Source organism: Ctenopharyngodon idella, chromosome 6 (assembly GCF_019924925.1).
Source record: "Ctenopharyngodon idella isolate HZGC_01 chromosome 6, HZGC01, whole genome shotgun sequence".
Classification (NCBI taxonomy): Eukaryota; Metazoa; Chordata; class Actinopteri; order Cypriniformes; family Xenocyprididae; genus Ctenopharyngodon; species Ctenopharyngodon idella.
Genome location: NC_067225.1, coordinates 4,790,111 through 4,809,528, shown reverse-complemented (window position 1 = coordinate 4,809,528; position 19,418 = coordinate 4,790,111). Strand labels below are relative to the sequence as shown.

General features: G+C 36.9%; 1 protein-coding gene across 4 annotated transcripts in view; it reads right to left on the bottom strand.

The window, feature by feature from the left end:
• Positions 1-19,418, bottom strand: part of ccdc88aa (coiled-coil domain containing 88Aa) — a 37,504-nt gene that overhangs the window by 13,801 nt on the left and 4,285 nt on the right. For all 4 annotated transcript variants that reach the window (XM_051898180.1, XM_051898181.1, XM_051898183.1 and 1 more), the window contains exons 3-15: positions 17,497-17,602; positions 15,078-15,147; positions 11,802-11,860; positions 11,542-11,625; positions 11,041-11,181; positions 10,623-10,789; positions 7,204-7,285; positions 4,031-4,189; positions 3,510-3,656; positions 3,238-3,385; positions 2,386-2,990; positions 2,172-2,299; positions 1,903-2,044 (exon numbers count right to left, since the gene is read on the bottom strand). In XM_051898180.1, the coding sequence (XP_051754140.1) occupies positions 1,903-2,044; positions 2,172-2,299; positions 2,386-2,990; positions 3,238-3,385; positions 3,510-3,656; positions 4,031-4,189; positions 7,204-7,285; positions 10,623-10,789; positions 11,041-11,181; positions 11,542-11,625; positions 11,802-11,860; positions 15,078-15,147; positions 17,497-17,602 (2,038 nt within the window). The remainder of the gene's footprint in view (positions 1-1,902; positions 2,045-2,171; positions 2,300-2,385; positions 2,991-3,237; positions 3,386-3,509; positions 3,657-4,030; positions 4,190-7,203; positions 7,286-10,622; positions 10,790-11,040; positions 11,182-11,541; positions 11,626-11,801; positions 11,861-15,077; positions 15,148-17,496; positions 17,603-19,418) is intronic.

The window sequence follows — 19,418 nt, the reverse complement described above, 5'->3', positions numbered from 1 at the left end:
GGAGACAGAATGTCTTGTTAAGTTCACCCAAAAATGAAAATTTGCTGTTAATTTACTCGCCCTCAGGCCATCCAAGATGTAAGTGTCTATTTTTCTTCAGTAGAACAGTAAAGAAGATTTTTAGCTGAAACCGTGGTCCTTGGTGATTCATATAACGCAAGTCAATGGCTACAGAGTCAAAAAAACATATACAGGCAAAACAAAATTATACCGTGGCTCCTGGCGATTCATTGAGGTCTTATGAAGCGAAGTGATCGGTCTGTGCAAGAAACTGAACATTATTTACAACATTATTGCTTGTAATCCACAGCCTCGGTAAACGGTCCTGAGCGCGTTCACAACAGTCTGCAGCGCGAGCTTTCTGTCGCATAGTGACGTGAAAATCTGTGAAAAGTCAATCTTCCTGATTGAGATTGCGCAAGCGAACTTAATCTTAATTTTTATATAGGTTGCAGCATCCAGGATAAGCATGAATAAGTACTGTTTGATGAACAATACAACCCATGCGTCTTCCCTTACGTCATTATGCGTCAGGAAGCTTGCACTGTAGACTGTCGTGAACATGCTTGGGACCGTTTGCTGAGGCTGTGAATTACAGGTAATAATGTTGTAAATAATGTTCAGTTTTGTATAGACCGATCGTTTCACTTCATAAGACCTCAATGTATCATCAGAAGCCACTGGTATTAATTTTGTTTTGCCTGTATGTTTTTTTGACTCTGAAAGTGACAGTATGGTAGCCATTGACCTGCATTATATGAATCACCAAGGACCACAATTTTAGCCTAAATTCTTCTTTACATTTCTACTTAAGAAAAAAAGACACCTACATCTTAGATGGCCTGAGGGTGAGTAAATTAACTGCAAATTTTCATTTTTGGGTAAACTATCCTTTTAAGGTGCGGTCACATTAGAGAAATTGGCAAAATGTGTGTGACCAACTTGAACCAGTTGTGAAATATGCATCTGGAAATCTTTCGCCTTGAGAAGGAGTTACTGATAGGATGGATTCCTATTAAAATTACTCTATTTCTCCCACAAAAAAATTTGCTGAACAATGGTAAATGTGACCTCAACTTTAGAGACAGATCAAACATGCATTCATGAGCTCAACATGGCGGTTTTTAGTTAGAGTCATAGCTTAGCAGTTAGCGCCCATGCTCTGACATGCTGCAATGCTAATATATTGGTTGAATGCAATGTAACGCTTTGGATAAAAATTAAAAGAGCCAATGACCATATTGGACCAACTTGAAAAAAAAAAATTTCTAGCCTGATTTAAGAGACCATTTTGGTCAGATTTGAATTGGTTTTAAATTTTGAATTGGTTTTAAAATATTTATTTTTATTTGTTTTAAAATAAGTGAAACATGAGTTTGGTAAATGGGTTTGGACTTTCCCAGCTAACAAAAATATGTTCTAAGAACGCTTTGCTAATGTTCCATTAAGTTATGAAAACATTATTTCTGAATGTTCCCTGAATGTTCAAAATGTCCAGTTTTTTAAATGTTTTGAAACAATTTTTTTTCTTGGTTATGTGAACAACAGGGGACATTCCATTTTGTAAACATCATGGGGATCTTACTGTTGAGTGTTCCCTGAACATTCTGAATCAAGTAGTAAAATTTAAAAATGTTAGTTGTCTATTAAAAAATAAAATGATTCAGAAAAAAAGTTTCATTAACGATGTATAGACAATGTTTTTGTGCTAATGTTTTGAGAACATTATTAAAGGCCAGATAACTTTGAACAAAGGTTTTATAAAAATTACTGGAAGAATGTTTGTTCATAACATTGCCAGACCGTTAGCCAAAGTTCTGAGAATGTTGCCTATTAGCTGGGTTCCCCATTCAAAATGGCTACCAAGTAAACTGTCTTGCTTTGGACTTGGCTTCGACTCACAGTTTTGAGATCCTGTCGTAGTTGCTGGTTTATCTTGGCCGATTCTTGCAGACGGGCCTCCAGGGCAGCCATTCTCTCTTTTTTAATCTTCAGGGATTTCATTAGAGAAGACTCCAGCTCTGACTCCAACTGCTTACACTGACTGAGAGTGGAAGAGAGAGTGATGGAGACAAAGACAAAGTTGGCCATTAGATATGTCTAAAAAGGAATCTGACATTTAAAAGTATTACCTTGGGTTTGACTGAATACATAAGTGAATGTCTGGATACCCCTGGTCTACAGCCTCGTGATCTCCCATTCGTTTCTCCTGGTTTAACTTCATCCTCTCCAGCTCATAATTCAATTTCTCAAGATCAGATTCTTTCTGTTGCAATTTCAGCCTCTGGTCCAGCAGTTCCTAGAGCAGAAAATAGAAAAATAAAGAAAAATAAGAAAACATTGACAAAGCATAATAATCAACAAAGCATTCATTGCAGTGGTAACCTCTCTTAATGTCATCAGCATCCTCTTGTCTACTCCAGCCTGTTGAATCAGCTCCTGGTTTTCCTTCTCCAGTTCTTTGTTCTTGGCACAGGCCTCACTTAGATAGGTAATCTTTTTAACCAGGGTACGGTTCTCCTTCTCTAGAACTGCCAACTTCAAACTGCTACTATTCAACGAGGCCTCCTGGATCTTCACTTGCTGCTGCAATCTCCGATTCGCCTTCTCCAGACAACTCCTATCTTGTCCCAGATGTCCATTTTCATGCACTAGACCTTTGTTTTCTATATCTACTTGACCTTGGTTTTGGTTTAAATTGACTTGAAGACTCTGGTTCTTCATCTCCAATTCATGGAGCTCTACTTCAAGACAATGAAGATTGCCGTTAGTATTTTCCAAGGATGCATGCAGATGTTCTGTGTCAAGGGACTGATTGTTGGTCCTCCCATTTTCCTCAATATGTTTAGATTTAGAAATAAACTCATCCAATGGGTGACTGGTTCCTTGAAGTTCTTCCAGGGACTTCAACAACCTCTGGTTCTCCTTCTCCAGTTTCAGCAACCTGCTACATGTCTTTTCAGTTACCTCCTGGCCCAAAGACTTCAGCTCTAAAACCATAAACACATTTTAGGTTTATTCATGTTTAAGTTTATTTATTACCTGTCAAATGATCAATGAGATGGTAGTGAAACCCATTTTTTCTACCATATGCGTCTATGTTTCTATCAAGATGTTGGTTTCAAAGCAAAGCTTGGAGTAACTTAGGGTGTCTTATTCAATGGAACAATGGTCCACGAGCATCACATTTTAATATGCCTTGATATGTTAAATTGCAGTGTTAATATATACATATACCTGTTCCTGTATTCTGTTGAGGATTCTTGGCGAGTTCTAGCTCCCAGCCCAAGCGTTGTGATTCCTCCAAACTACTTTTCTGAGAGAACTCCAATATAATGTTCCTTTCCAGCAGCTCCTCTATTTGTCTCCTGTCCACAGTTCTTTCCTAAAACAGATAAGACAGCCAAGTCGAGCAGATAAGAAAACAATTTGGAGTTTCAAAAAGAGAAAATGGTACATAGTAATATTGCAGCAGATCCTTTTAATGGGTACCATTTACTTTTCCTCACCTCTTCCATGTCATGAAGTTTTGCCTCTAGTAGGAGGTTGTGTTTCTCCAGGTGGTGCAGTTTGTCAGATCGTAATTTAATGCTCTGTAGCTGTTCCTCCAGCATGGCCTTACTTTCCATCAACACCTGATTATCTTCCTTTAGCTCCTGTCATTGCCAAAGAGAAAGTTAAGCTGATATTTCTCACTCATGCATATAACGCTACTGTTCAAAACAATTTTCAGTAAGATTTTAAATAAATGGTGTTCTTTTGAACTTAACATTCATTAAAGAATCCTGGAAAATCATTCATAATAATTTATGTGTTTTGAACACCAAATCAGCATGTATCAATAATTCAAAGATTTCTGAATTATTGATACTGAAGACTGGAGTAATTACTGCTGAAAATTCAGCCTTGCCATAGGAATAAATTACATTTTAAAATATATAAAAAATAAATTAAAAAAAAGTTATTTTCACAATATAACTGTTTTCAATGTATTTTTGATCAAATAAATGCACCCTTCTTCTATACACACCTCCAGTTTGGTTTTGTAAAAGTTCATGTTGTGAAGTTTATCTTTGTAGCGAGCCACTTCACTTTCCAGTTTGTCTGCTCTGATGGCTCTCTCTTTCATCGCATCTAGCTCGTCACGGTACATCCTGGCTGCTCGTGCATCTGTTAACAGCTGCATGTTCTGTCACAGAACAAAAGTAGACAGGATAGAGGCAGCAAGGGAAAAAAAAACGAACGTTAAAATAACGACCTTAGCAATATATAAACAAATATAGCACAACTAAATTGGACATTTTTTTTTATCTTATGAAATAAAAAAGTTTGGTGTACTAGAGTCTGCCCAGAGAATTATTATCAATTATAGTTTGCCAACTGTAAGTGACATTTACATCACCAGATGCAGAAGGAAGGAAACCTGTATTTTGAGGGACCTTGCCCAAACAGAAAATGGTTTGTTATTTACAGGCCTCCAAAATACTCTCCAGCCTTTGCTCAGAACCGTTATCAACAATTTCCTCAGAGTTTGATTGTTTTGCTATTACTGGGGCCTTAAATATCCACATAGATAAGGCAGAAATCAATATGGCAAAAGAAATCATAACTGTTTTGAATACTTTTGATCCAACTCAGCATGTACATGGACCCACAAACAATCGTGGACACTCTCTAGATTTACTTATCAGTAAGGGTCTAGACATATCATCCATTATTATTAAGGATGTAGCGCTATCTGATCATTTCAGTATTTCCTTTGATATATTGATCTCTCTGACTGTTGAAGCTAGATCTATCTCGGTCAAAAAGCGATGCTTAAATGAGAACACTAGTGTGTTGTTTATGAAGGCTATATCTTCACCACCAAGTATACCTGCAGACTCTTTTGATTTTCTCCTTGATTCTTTTAACTCAAAAGTCAAGAATTTTATTGATTACATTGCTCCTGTGAAAGTCGCCTTGGAGAAACTCAACAGCAGTGCAAAATGTGAAAAGACAGTGCTGAAAAGCTGAGCGCATGTGGTGAAAGACAAAACTTGAAATCCACTATAACATCTATAAAGATATCCTTCTTGCTTTCAATGTGGAATTAGGCAAAGTTAGACAGACCTTCTTCTCAAATATTATAAACAGCAACTTAAACAACAACCCCACTCTTTTTGCTACTGTAGAGAGACTAACAAACCCCCCAAGTCAGATTCCCAGTGAAATGCCAGACAGCAAATGCAGTGAGTTTGCTTCCTTCTTCTCTGAGAAAATCAATAATATCAGACAGGTGATCAGCACATCCTTGAGCTGCATTGGGGTCAAACAGAACACAAACTCAGAAAGTAGTTATTATGTCTGATTTCGAAGCAATTGATGGTAAAATTTTGGAACAAACAGTACAGCACCTTAAAAACATCATCATGTGCCCTTGACATACTTTGTGTGTTTAACTGTTTAGAAGCAGAATTCCTAGAAGTGGTAAACGCCTCACTTCTTTCTGGGACTTTTCCACACTCCCTGAAAACTGCAGTGGTTAAAGGATTAGTTCACTTCTGAATTAAAATTTCCTGATAATTTACTTACCCCCATGTCATCCAAGATGTTCATGTCTTTCTTTCTTCAGTCGAAAAGAAATTAAGGTTTTTGAGGAAAACATTCCAGTATTTTTATCCATATAGTGGACTTTAGTGGGGTTCACTGAGTGGAAGGTCCAAATTGCAGTTTCAGTGCAGCTACAAAGGGCTCGACACGATCCCGACGAGGAATAAGGGTCTTATCTAGCAAAATGATCAGTAATTTAAAAAAAAAAAAAAAAAAAAATTATATACTTTTTAATCACAAATGCTTGTCTTGCACTGCTCTGCAATGTGCCACACATTACATTGAAAGTTCCCACGTGACCTAGGTGGAAGTACTACGGTAGGGCGAAAAACATCATCTAATTTTCTCCTCCAACTTCAAAATTGTCCGATATCGTTGTTTTACCTTTTTTTGTAAAGGGTGTTTGGCTTAATCTTTGCACGTTCGCTTTGTAGACACTGAATCGGTACTTCTGCCTACATCACCCATGACCTTTGTAACGTGATTACATCATGCGTGCGGATCACAGAGCAGTGCAAGACAAGCATTTGTGGTTAAAAGGTATATACATTTTTACATTTTTATTTTTTTCTAGAAAATGGCCGATCGTTTTGCTAGATAAGACCTTAATCCTCGTCTGGGATCACGTAGAGCTCTTTGAAGCTGCACTGAAACTTGGAGAAGAATCCTGGTATGTTTTTCTCAAAAACTTAAATTTCTTTTCGACTGAAGAAATTATCAGGAAATTTTCATTCTGAAGTGAACTAATCCTTTAAGCCCCTCCTAAAAAGAGCAATCTAGATAGCACCATACTGAGCAACTACAGACCAATTTCAAATCTTCCTTTCATAGGCAAGATCATTGAAAAAGTTGTTTTCAGTCAGCTGAACAATTTCTTAAGCTCGAATGAATACTTCGACAGCTTTCAATCTGGTTTCCGACCGCATCACAGCACAGAGACAGCGCTCATAATGATAATAAATGATATTCACGTAAATACAGATACAAGTAAAATATCAGTGCTGGTACTACTTGATCTCAGTGCTGCATTTGACACTGTCGATCACAACATACTTCTTGACAGGCTGGAAAACTGGGTTGGGCTTTCTGGGATTGTCCTTAAATGGTTCAGGTCATACTTAGAAGGGAGAGGTTATTATGTGAGTATCGGTGACCATAAGTCTGAGTGGACATCCAAGACATGCGGGGTCCCTCAAGGCTCAATTCTTGCACCGCTCCTGTTCAACCCATACATGCTGCCACTGAGCCAAATAATGAGAAAGAACCAAATTGCATATCACAGCTATGCAGATGACACCCAGATTTACCTTGCCCTATCACCTAACGACAACAGCTCCATTGACTCCCTGTGCCAATGCATTGATAAAATTAAAAATTGGATGTCCCAAAACTACCTTCAGTTAAACAAAGACAAAACTGAAGCCATTGCATTTGGAAACAAAGATGAAGTTCTCAAAGTGAACGCATACCTTCACTCTAGGGGTCAAACAACTAAAAATGAAGTCAGGAATCTTGGTGTGATTTTGGAGTCAGACCTGAGTTTCAGTAGTCATGTAAAAGCAATAACTAAAAGTTCCTAATAGGAGCCTGAGATCATTTTCTTTTCAATACCTCTTGTTGGAGTCTTTTAAGCTCCGCCTCCACATTGTCCAGGTCCTGCCTGCAGTCTAAGAGCTGTTCACTTTTCTCCTCTCTGTTGGGACACAGGAAACAGATGTTTGAGAGATTTAAAGATTCAATACTCATACAGGTTCAGAGGAGTGATTAACATGTAAGAACTTAATCAGAGAAGAAAAAGGATGCACACAACCACACAACCAAATATGTGTGCACGTAAGCATTAGTACTCTTGCAAATATAACCACATGCAAGTGTGTACACAAATGCACATCTACTACAAGTACACCCCAGCCAACAAAGAGGCACAGCCATCCTATGATATATATATATATATATATATATATATATATATATATATATATATATATATATACACACACACACACACACACACATATATATATACTTATATATTTATATATATATGTATATATATATATATATATACATACATATACTGTATATACACACACACTCACTGGCCACTTTATTAGGTACAATTGCTTGTTAATGGCATGGCTGTTGATGCCAGACGGGCTGGTCTGAGTATTTCAGAAACTGCTGATCTACTGGGATTTTCACGCACAATCATCTCTAGGGTTTACAAAGAATGGTCAGAAAAAGAGAAAATATCCAGTGAGCAGCAGTTTTGTAGGCAAAAATGCCTTGTTGATGTCAGAGGACAACATGTCCAACCTTGAAGCAGATGGGCTACAGCAGCAGAAGACACACTGGGTGCCACTCCTGTCAGCTAAGAACAGGAAACCGAGGCTACAATTTGCACAGGCTCACCAAAATTGGACAATAGAAGACAGGAGAAATGTCTGACGGGTCTCGATTTCTGCTGCAACATTCAGATGAGTCAGAATTTGGCATAAACTACATGAAAAAATGGATCCATCCAGGATCCTTTTCTTAGCACACTTTGGGCCCCTTAGTACCTACTGAGCATCGTTTATATGCCACAGCCTATGCCTGAGTATTGTTGCTGACCATGTCTATCCCTTTATGACCACAGTGTACCAATCTTCTGATGGCTACTTCCAGCAGGATAACGTGCCATGTCACAAAGCTCAAACTGGTTTCTTGAACAGGATGATGAGTTCACTTTACTCAAATGGCCTCCACAATTACCAGATCTCAATCCAATAGAGCACCTTTGGGATGTGGTGGAACGGGAGATTCGCATCATGGATGTGCAGCCATCAAATCCGCAGCAACTGCGTGATGCTATCATGTCAATATGGACCAAAATCTCTGAGGAATGTTTCCAGCACCTCGTTGAATCTATGCCACAAAAAAATTAAGGCAGGTCTGAAGGCAAAAGGGCATAGCAAGAACCTAATGAAGTGGTCGCTAAGTGTGTGTATTTGCTACTTTAAGAAATCCAAAAACAGAAATTGAAAAACAGCACAATGTGATACTGAAAATACTTTTTGCACATATGCATTTGCATTTTCACAATAAAATATAGCCCTCATGAATACTGGTTCATTAATAAATAGCATTTCCCACTCTCGAACAGACTGCACACATGCATTTTTCTGTGCCATACATTTTTTACAGACAGTAGGGGTGTAAAAATGTATTGTTGATTAAAATGCTAAATTTGGTATTACATTGGAGGTGGAAATGTATAGGCTTGGACTTGGTGCTGGTAACCCAATGCACAGGACAATGGTGACAACTGAATAAAAATATTCATGATTCTAATGCTGAAACACAGATTTATTTTAGATGAATATGTTTGCACTCTGTCACTGACTATATATATTTAAAATAATGTAGGCCACTTTTTACTGGTGACATAAGACATTTGCCGTTATCAGGACCCACAAATATTCCCCCATTGCGTTATTATACATTATATTCAACATTATATATAATAGTTTAATGTAGTACTGACACTAAAACTCTGTAAACTTGAATTTTTTGCTGTACTGAACTATACACAATACAGATTGTCACTATCCATGATACGATATTGTGCATTTTTGTATTGCGATATAACATGACATTATATATTGTTACACCCCTAACAGACAGTGAGAGACAACTTACATCTCACGTTAACCAATTTAGGTTTGACGTGCTTTTAATAGCCACCGGAAATTAGTTATATTAAAATCATTGTGCTTTGTTTTATTTTTATATTAAAAAAAAAAAAAAAATTATATTATTTTGTTAGATAGATAGTCTGTCCATGTTGTGTCAGATGTCAATACTGCATTCATCACTAATGGAAGCATAAATATAGGTCTCCTCTCATGCTTATTGTGTAGATTATCTGAATATGTTCCTCTTAAACTTTGTTAAATAAACATCATATAATATTTGTAGCCTATATTATTGTAAGGTCACACTAAAAATGTAGTATAATCACCTAAAAATGATTATTTAATGAAAGTCTATCATTATTCCATAGCCCAGTGTGTCCAGAATTTTCATTTCAGGGCATGACTAAAAAAGATGTTGCATCAAAACATGAAATTGATCACTGTTGCTAAAATGAAGTTCACTTCCTTTGAATGGTGAATGAAACATCATATCTTCACTTTAAAACACTGATAAAGCTGTGCTGCTTTTTCCCATACATTAACACTCAAGTGCTGCTCCAGGATATACTCCAAAATAGAAGCTTAAGAATGCAGCAGTATTGTACACTGGGTTTGTGATGGATGGAAAACATTGATGGATAGAAGGACGGATGGGTGGAAATGAGGGGGGTTGACTGTCTGTAGCATTACACTAAGAGGATCAAAGTGGGTCAGCAGAATAAGGACGGACCCTGCACTGTGCCAGGGTATTTTTAATCTGCGGCAAGCTTCCTACAGACATCTTACCATAACCACAGAACCAGTTACTATAGATTAATCAGCGGACCTTTACTATCACATAAGTGAATCATAAAAGATAATGCAGGATTACCTTTAACTGGAACTTCGGGATAGTGCAAATGATGCATAATTGCATTAAAAGATCTATAACTATAAGAAATATAGTTATATTGTTGTGGACATCGAAAACTAATATTATAGGCTTTCAATATTACTTGAAACTTTTAAAATATATTTAAAATATAAAAAAAACTCCAAATCATAATAAAAATACACAAAAATAAACGAAATGTTGACCGATGCAGATATGGGTGCCAATATAGTGTCTATCACTAAGACCCCAGCAAATGGCTTGATAAGTGCAGCTTTTCAGTTTTCATGTGTTGACATATTTCCTATTGAAACAGGAAGTGACAGCCATGAACCATGATTTTCTACTTGCTAAAGGGATTACAATCATATACCCCCCATAAACATACAAGTCACTCTGGATTTGTTTCAGTCAACATGTTTGATGATTTGTCATGTCTGTGCATGTGTAGGTCAGTTTTGTGTGTGTGTGCATATGCTCACAGCTCCTGTCTGAGGCGTTTGATCTTGGCTTTAGCGTCCGTCAGCTCTAGTGCCAGATGCTGCTGGGATAAAGGGAGATGGCTGCTGGCGGACTCTGTGAGAGAGGAGTCATCACCAAACACTACAGACTTCATCGTCTCTTTCCCCTGCATCAGCTCCACGATGACCTACCAGCAGGATGAGAGGGGTCAGATGAGAGAATGAACTAGTTAACCGACTAAACTGCTCAGGCTTCACCTAATAGGCATTTAAAGTCACATGCATTGACTGGTTATCATTTTAAGCAACCAGCTACAAGTTATTTTCCTTCGTACTGCAGCCAACAAGCACAATAAACCTCTTTAAATTGAACTATTATCTTCCAGAAAGGTGGGGAGGGGAATGAATTTGGTTATTTCTAAATGACTTTTGAAGATACCTCAAATTGCCGGTCTCGCTGGTCCACTAACATTTTGAGATTAATATTCATACTTCTGCAGAGATTTTCCCATTCATCTGGACACACATCCTCCATCTCCAACCAATGCAGATCAAACACATTCTCCTGACAATGAGTCACCTGGAGTGCAACAACAAAAAAAAAAAAATTATACTATTTGCTGTTATATACATTATAACATTTTGTAGCATTTACCTACTGCTTAATTCAAAACACCCTTCTGGAAAGAAGGTGCATAATAGATAATAGAACTTGCATGTCATTCACAATATGAAAACAAAAGGGGTTCTGATGTATTATCTTCTTAAGATATTAAGACACACATTGTGCCTATAGGTGGCTTATTTCAGGCAGAGATTATTTAAATTAGTTCTCCCTGAGAAGTCCAATCAAATATAATTACTACATAATTATATAGATAATCAGCCATATGTGCCATATTTGCCAAGCAATAGTGTCTCATGTAGTATATTCCAGTACCTCTTGGATATGAGCTGCGATTGATGCTTTTGTGTCAAAATCAAGACATTGTATCTTCTCGATATACTCCTCTTTTCTTTCGCACTGTAAAACAACAACAGACAGTTTTAGGTCTACATACTGCTTTATTTTGATTATAAACTACTTTTTTGATTAAAATGACAGTCAATTTGACAGTCAGTTTGTACAATGAAAAGTTAACTGAATATTCAAGTGCTTGGTTTAATATAATCTATGTAGTGCACACAGTTACTTATTACCTGCACAGCACAGCCAAGCAACAGCAGCAGCAACTTCCTGATCTCTTCTAGACCTTCCTCTAGAAAAAAAGGTTTCATTTAAAACAGGAGTATCAAACTCAGCTCCTGTTTAGCTTCAACCTTAAAGGGTTAGTTCACCCAAAAATGAAAATTCTGTTATTAATTACTCACCCTCATGTTGTTCCACACCCATAAGACCTTTGTTCATCTTCGGAACACAAATTAAATTTTTTTTCATTAAATCTGATGGCTTAGTGAGGCCTGCATTGCCAGCAAAACAATTAACACTTTCAATGCCCAGAAAGCTACTAAAGATTTATTTAAAACCTTAATGTTATGAAGTGACGAGAATACTTTTTGTGTGCCAAAAAAACAAAACAAATAACGACTTTATTCAACAATATCTAGTGATGGGCGATTTCAAAACACTGCTTCATGAAGCTTCGAAGCTTTACGAATCTTTTGTTTCGAATCAGTGGTTTGAAGCGTGTATCAAACTGCCAAAGTCACGTGATTTCAGTAAATGAGGCTTCGTTACATCATAAGTGTTTCGAAATTTCAATGGTTCACCACTGGGGGGCGTGACTTCAGCAGTTTGATGCATTCTCCGAACCACTGATTCGAAACAAAAGATTCGTAAAGCTTCGAAGCTTCATGAAGCAGTGTTTTAAAATCACCCATCACTAGATATTGTTGAATAAAGTCGTTATTTGTTTTGTTTTTTTTGGCGCACAAAAAGCATTCTCGTCACTTCATTTCAAAACACTGCTTCATGAAGCTTCAAAGCTTTATGAATCTTTTGTCGAATCGGTGGTTCGGAGAATGCATCAAACTGCCGAAGTCACGCACCCCAGTGGTGAACCATTCAAATTTCGAAACACTCATTAACTGAAATCACGTGACTTTGGCAGTTTAATACATGCTCCGAACCACTGATTCGAAACAAAAGATTTGTAAAGCTTTGAAGCCCATCACTAGATATTGTTGAATAAAGTCGTTATTTGTTTTTTGGTGCACAAAAAGTATTCTCGTCACTTCATAACATTAAGGTTGAACCACTGTAGTCACACGAACTGTTTTAAATACGTCTTTAGTAGCTTTCTGGGCATCTGAAAGTGTTAATTATCTTGCTGGCAATGCAGGCCTCACTGAGCCATCGGATTTTATGAAAAAAATCTTAATTTTTTGTTCCGAAGATGAACGAAGGTCTTACGGGTGTGGAACGACATGAGGGTGAGTAATTAATGACAGAATTTTCATTTTTGGGTGAACTAACCCTTTAATTAAATGCACTTGATCCAGCTAATCAAGTCCTTTAGGCTTATTTGAAAACTACAGGGTATGTAGGTTGAAACTAAACTCTGCAGGACTGTGGCTCTCCAGGAACTGAGTTTGACACCCCTGATTTAAAACAATTAAGTGCTTTACAATGGAATGCAAATGAACCTGAATCTTGTGTACTCCAAGATGTACACTACCATTTCAAATGTTTTTAATTCGCTTAGAATCACTAAGGCTGCATTCATTACATCAAAAATACAGTAAAATAACTGTTTTCTATTTTAATATAGCTGCAAGCAGCGATTACGGGCCCAAGCCCCGGCGCCACCGCCACCCCGGTGGCTTTAAGGCAACTGTGCATGGTGGGCAATGTGCATTTAAAACGGGTAAATGTAAAAGAACTACGTCAAAATCATTTGAATATGCCACATTTGCTGCAGCCAGCCTGTGCCACTATGACCACGAACCACAACAGCCACATCCATGAGATCATTTAAATTTAGATGAATATCTTGTCATAGGATGTTATAGGTCACTTTCAAATGAGTGAGAAGTTATAATTTGCAGCTCAAAAGTCCATAATTATTTTTTTATATTTTCATTAACCTTATTATTACCTTATAATTAAACTAATTATATAAAACTGTGTTGTCAGTGCACTACAAATAAACTGGTTCTTGCATTTATTTTTCCATTCAAACTAATAGAATTCTTTTTTTTGCTTTAATGCAGGCAAAAGCACACAGCAATGAAAGGGTTAAACTTAGTCTATCCCCTTAAGGGATAGTTCTTAAAGGGATATTCAAATATATCCTTGGTCTCCAGGGGGTTAATAAAGGACTTCTGAAGCGAGGTGATGGGTTTTTGTAAGAAAAATATCAATATTTAAAACTTTATAATCTAAAATAACTAGCTTCCGTCAGACGACCGTACGCATACTGCGCAAGTCGACTTGCGCCAAATGAGTAACCCGTGACGCGATGTTTGACGCAGGATGTAGGAGTAGCTTAGACGCCTCTCGTGGTTCAAACAAATAGGGCTGTGCAACAAACTGAAGCTCCTCTTCTCTTATATCAAAATCCTCCGACATTTCTTTTTAAAATGCCTAGTTTTAGACTTCTAATTCGTGACCGGTGTTTTGTTTTGCTCTATCCTCTGAAGAGCCAGGATATTTTTTAAATATATCTCTGATTGTGTTCATCTGAAAGAAGATAGTCATATACACCTAGGATGGCTTGAGGGTGAGTAAATCATTGGATGATTTTCATTTTTGGGTGAACTAACCCTTTAACCATCAAGAGTGTAACTGACTTCTGTGATGGCAAAGCTGAATTTTCAGCATCATTACTCCAGTCTTTAGTGTCACCTGATCCATCAGAAATCATTCTAATATTCTGATTTGCTGCTCAAGAAACGTTTATTATTATTATGTATTATGTTGAAAACGGTTGTGCTGCTTAATATTTTTTTTGGAAATTGTGATACATTTTTTGCAGGTGTCTTTGATGACTAGAAAGTTCAAAAGAACAGCATTTATTTGAAATAAAAAAATCTTTTGTAGTATTATAAATGTTTTTACTGTCACTTTTGATCAATGTAATGCCACTTTGCTGGATAAAACTATACATTTATTTCTGGAATAAAAAACAATCTTACTGACCCCAAACTTTTGAAAGTGTAGTGTACTTAGATGAGGGAAATATTTGTCAATCAAAATGAATGCCTTCTGCTACCCACTATGTACACATATTACTCTGAACAAAGATATCATGGATCAAGATATTATATTATAATAACAACTTCTGAAACTATAAGTGTGAACAGGGGGACATGAAGGCGGTACTGGAAAGGGGAAAGTAAAACTAAAATTACACACAGTAGCTTTATGATTTATGTAAGAGTTCCTGATGTATTGTCCGTGTGTGCGTCATTAGATTCAAGCCTCTGGAACTATTCAGCACATTTTCAGAATCTGTTGTTCAACAGCTGACGTACCACAGAGCGGGTTCTTGCCCAGCAGCAGCACATTGGGAGGAGACATCATAATCAGCTGATGCAAGGTCTCCTACAGTAAATAGAATGCAAAATCAGAAACAGGAGACAGGAGAGATGAGATACATAGAATCTTGTTCAAAAATCAGCAGCTTTCAGTTTCATTAAAGAGCAAAAACAGACCCAGCTGCTATCAGTTTCATTGCATTCAACCGTTTTAAGCTGTAAATTACAGGCAGGACTGGGGTAATTGTTCAGAGACGTCTCAAAGAGTTCAGGAAACTTGTGTGCAGGCCCATGGGGGATGGTTTAAATCAAGACAATTATTAAACTTTGATGTGGTGCTTCAGATGAACTTAATTGTTGTGGTCACCCTTTTCTGCAATCTTATTCATGTCTAAAAAAAACACATTACAGGACCAATGCAGAGGTAATTCAAGAAGTTAGGTTGCACAGTACTCACTAAAAGACTTATTAGACCTTCTTAAAAAGCCACACAACCGGGGGGACCATTCATTACAGAGCATTTAAACTTAAATTAGCATGACAATATGTATTATTAATTATTAAACAGCTTTAACTAATAATGTCTCCTTGTGGCTAGCAGATGCCCCAGAATATCCAGGGCTTTTCGATGTGACAACACAAATCAACAAAAGTATGGTTGGGCTTTTCACTTTTCCATATGGGAATTTGTTAATGCAGATTCTTCTTGAGCTAGATCGTTTTAAGTTTCGCTGAATAAGCTAGATCAATGATTAAATGCTCTGAATTGCCTCAGGCTAGCAAAACTTAAGGGAAGTCAATGAAGTAAATCCCAACGATTCCAGAGTGCTTTTCATGAATGCTGCTGAGTATGAACAGCTCTGCTACATGTCACACTATTTTAAATGCGCTATGCACATTTATTTTCTCAGCTATGCTTTGCATTTAGATTTGCATTTCTTGAGCACTGAAAATGTGACAACTTAAGACAACACATGGTTCAACAAAGCCATAATCTCACTGACCAATTGAAAACCAGTGACAATTAAGCAACAGGAAATAATTCCGTTATTTGGCTTGTCTACATTTCAGGGTACTTTCATTACTTTGACCGCTTTACCCGGCACCATGAGAGACAGGTCTCATGGGATGTAAAATGGGTCATTTTCCAGCTTTGCTCCAGGCCACTGCTGTTTCCTAGCTACTGATTACACAGATGTTGGCTTGGCATGCTGATATCTAGGCCAGTCTCTTTGAGAGGAGCTTGTAGGTCTGGTGGCGAGACTATTTCCACATGGACAGATGTGCAGGATGAAGGGTGGGCTCTCTGTGAGGGGAAGGGGGTAGCAGGAACTTTAGGGTATGACTTCAAATCCTGCCCTTCCACCCAAAGGGCCTCAGTTTGGGAATATGCAGAATCCAGTAAAGAGGAACTTAACATTGAACTTATGCATGCAGCACAAAACATATGTGAAATAAGGACTTTGGTTATATATTAACTTTTTCAAAGAAGACAAGGCAGAAAAATGGGCATAGAGAGCAACTGTACTGCCCACTTTTTATTGGCCTTGGTTTGAGTAGTGTTTCTCTCATTCATTTTCTCAAAAGGAATACAATCATTTTTAAATATACAGCCTGTAACAAATCCAATCAGCTCAGAGATTCCAAGCAACAATGTAGCCTATTTGAAAAAAAGGTACAAGGCTGTGTATTATCTGACTGTGTTTTTATCTCTTTTATTGGCTGTATTCATTGATTGCAAGTATACAATACAATATGTTTGATGTTTATTGCAAAAAATTTACACAAATACAAACATAACTTATTTTTCATTGTAATGGCAACTTATCCTGATTTATCTTCAGTGATTATGGTTAGTGTAGTTCTTCACTAGAAATTCAGCAATAACAAAAAAAGGTAACACTTTACAATAAGGTTCATTAGTTAATGTTAGTTAACTACATTAGTTAACATGAACTAATAATGAACTGCACTTCTACAGCATTTATTAATCTTTGTTAATGTTACTTTCAACATTTACTAATACATTATTAAAATCTTGTTAGCATTAGTTAATGCACTGTGAACATGAACAAACAATGAACAACTGTATTTTCATTAACTAATGTTAACGAAGAGTATACAGTAACAAATGTATTGTTCATGGTTAGTTCTTGTTAGTTAATACATTAATGTTTAACCAATGAACCTTATTGTAAAGCGTTACCCCAAAAAAGATATATATTTTTTAATAATTTATTTTTTATGAACTTTTTATTATGTTTATTTGTATTTTTCTATTAAATTAATATGTTTGTGCATTATCAGTAAAATGTAATTTTTCCATAGGGAAAATGAATGTGATTTTTACTTCTGAAAACACTGTTGGGGTCTGTTTTTACTCCAAAAGCTACTTACATTTTTCTCTGTGCCTTACCTGGTAGTATGATTTGATGTGGTAAATGAGAACAGACAGGTTTTGAGCTCTCTGGCCGACATCATTGTACACTTTGTTTAAAACTTGAACAGTCCCTTTGGGATTTCTGCGGGGAAAAAGACAAACTTATTCCTGTAACATAAAATCAACTCAAGCAAGAAGCATCTAAAACGTCATGTTTCTGAAGAAGACCTGTTTAGTATATTAACCTAGACTAAGAGTAATAATAGCAACGACACACAATCCGTTCATTCATTCTGTTTTTTTTTTCTGTTATTTTTCACATGACTTCATTCCTCATCTAGCCAGCATTAAGGCAGACACAAACAGAGCCAAAGAGCAGCAGACTTCATTTCAGGTCAAGTCTTGACTGAGACTTTAACTCTCTAATTTCAGCAGCTCAAGGTTCGAGTACTGACACAGTGACCTGAAATGCTGCTGTCCCATGATGCACTTCTGTCTGGGATGTGGTCCACCATCCAAATAAAAAAAAAAAGTCTACAATCAAGCTTTAATCCATCATCCTCCCTGAATCCGTGGGATTACATTTTTCAGCTTCATACTGTACTGTTTACTACCACAGCATCTTTACAGATTAGTTTGCTTTTGAAAATACAAGGTCTTTGAATTAAAGGGTTAGTTCACCCAAAATTCTGTCATTAATTACTCACTCTCATGTTGTTCCACACCTGTAAGACCTTCGTTCATCTTCAGAACACAAATTGAGATATTTTTGATGAAATCCGAGATAGGGGTGTAATAAAATATCGATACACATGAATATCGCGATATTATGTTTGGCGATACTATATCGATTCTCAAAAACACTGTATCGATATTTATTTATTTACATCCAAGATTCGTGTCTTTGTGTTCAGTTTAAACCACAGACTGTATAAAACCCAACCGCTAGATGTCAGCGTTATCTCAGAACGTAAACTGACGCATAGCCGGAGAAGCGCAAGGTGCATCACTAGCGTTAGCATTAGCAAACCAAGCTCACAAGACGATAGAATTATTCCGCTCCCGCGGCATACAGAGCTGAAGTGTGTGGACTCATTTTGGCTTTAACTATAAAGAACCCACTAAGGAGATCGAGAAGAGTCAGTTGTTTGCAAAATAGGCCATGTTAAAATCCAAAACTCGGGAAACGCATTGAATCTGCCGATGCCATCCGCGCTGTTGAGAAAGGCGTTCGATAGAATATGTGATATGTACTGCACGTTTTCCTCTCAGTAACAAAATAAACACACAACAAAAAATGACAGCGGTGACAGCATAAAGAAAGCATCTGATCATAGCGATGTGGATATGGTTGCACCAGCTCTGTTCAGCACTTCAGTGAAGGCACGTTTATTTAAATAGCACTTTATACAATAGACTGCTTTAAAGCAAGCAGCTTTACAGTATTAAATATAAAACAAACAGACATTCAGTCATGAAATGGACTATGCACTAGTTGTTAAATAGTTTAGAAATTAAAAACTGCTATACTGTGAACCTTTAAAACATATACACCTAAAGAATCCTGCAGTCACTTTACTATTTTCGCTTAGATTGCACAAAATAGTGATTAGTGATATAAATGCAAATGATACTGTATTGATTAAATAAAATAAAGTTGTTTGTAAGGTTTTATGCATATGGTGGTGTGTTCTTTATGACCGTTTTTTTTTCTAAAATTACATCCTTTTTCTAAAAAACAAACAAGAAATATCGCAATATATCACCTTTCTTACAGTATTGCAATATATCACAATATATCGTATCGTAACCCCTGTATCGTGATACGTATCTTATCGCCAGATTCTTGGCAATACACAGCCCTAATCCGAGAGGTATATGAATCGTCTATAGACAGCAACATAATCAACACTTTCAAGGTCCAGAAAGGTACTAAAGACTGTTAAAACAGTTGACGT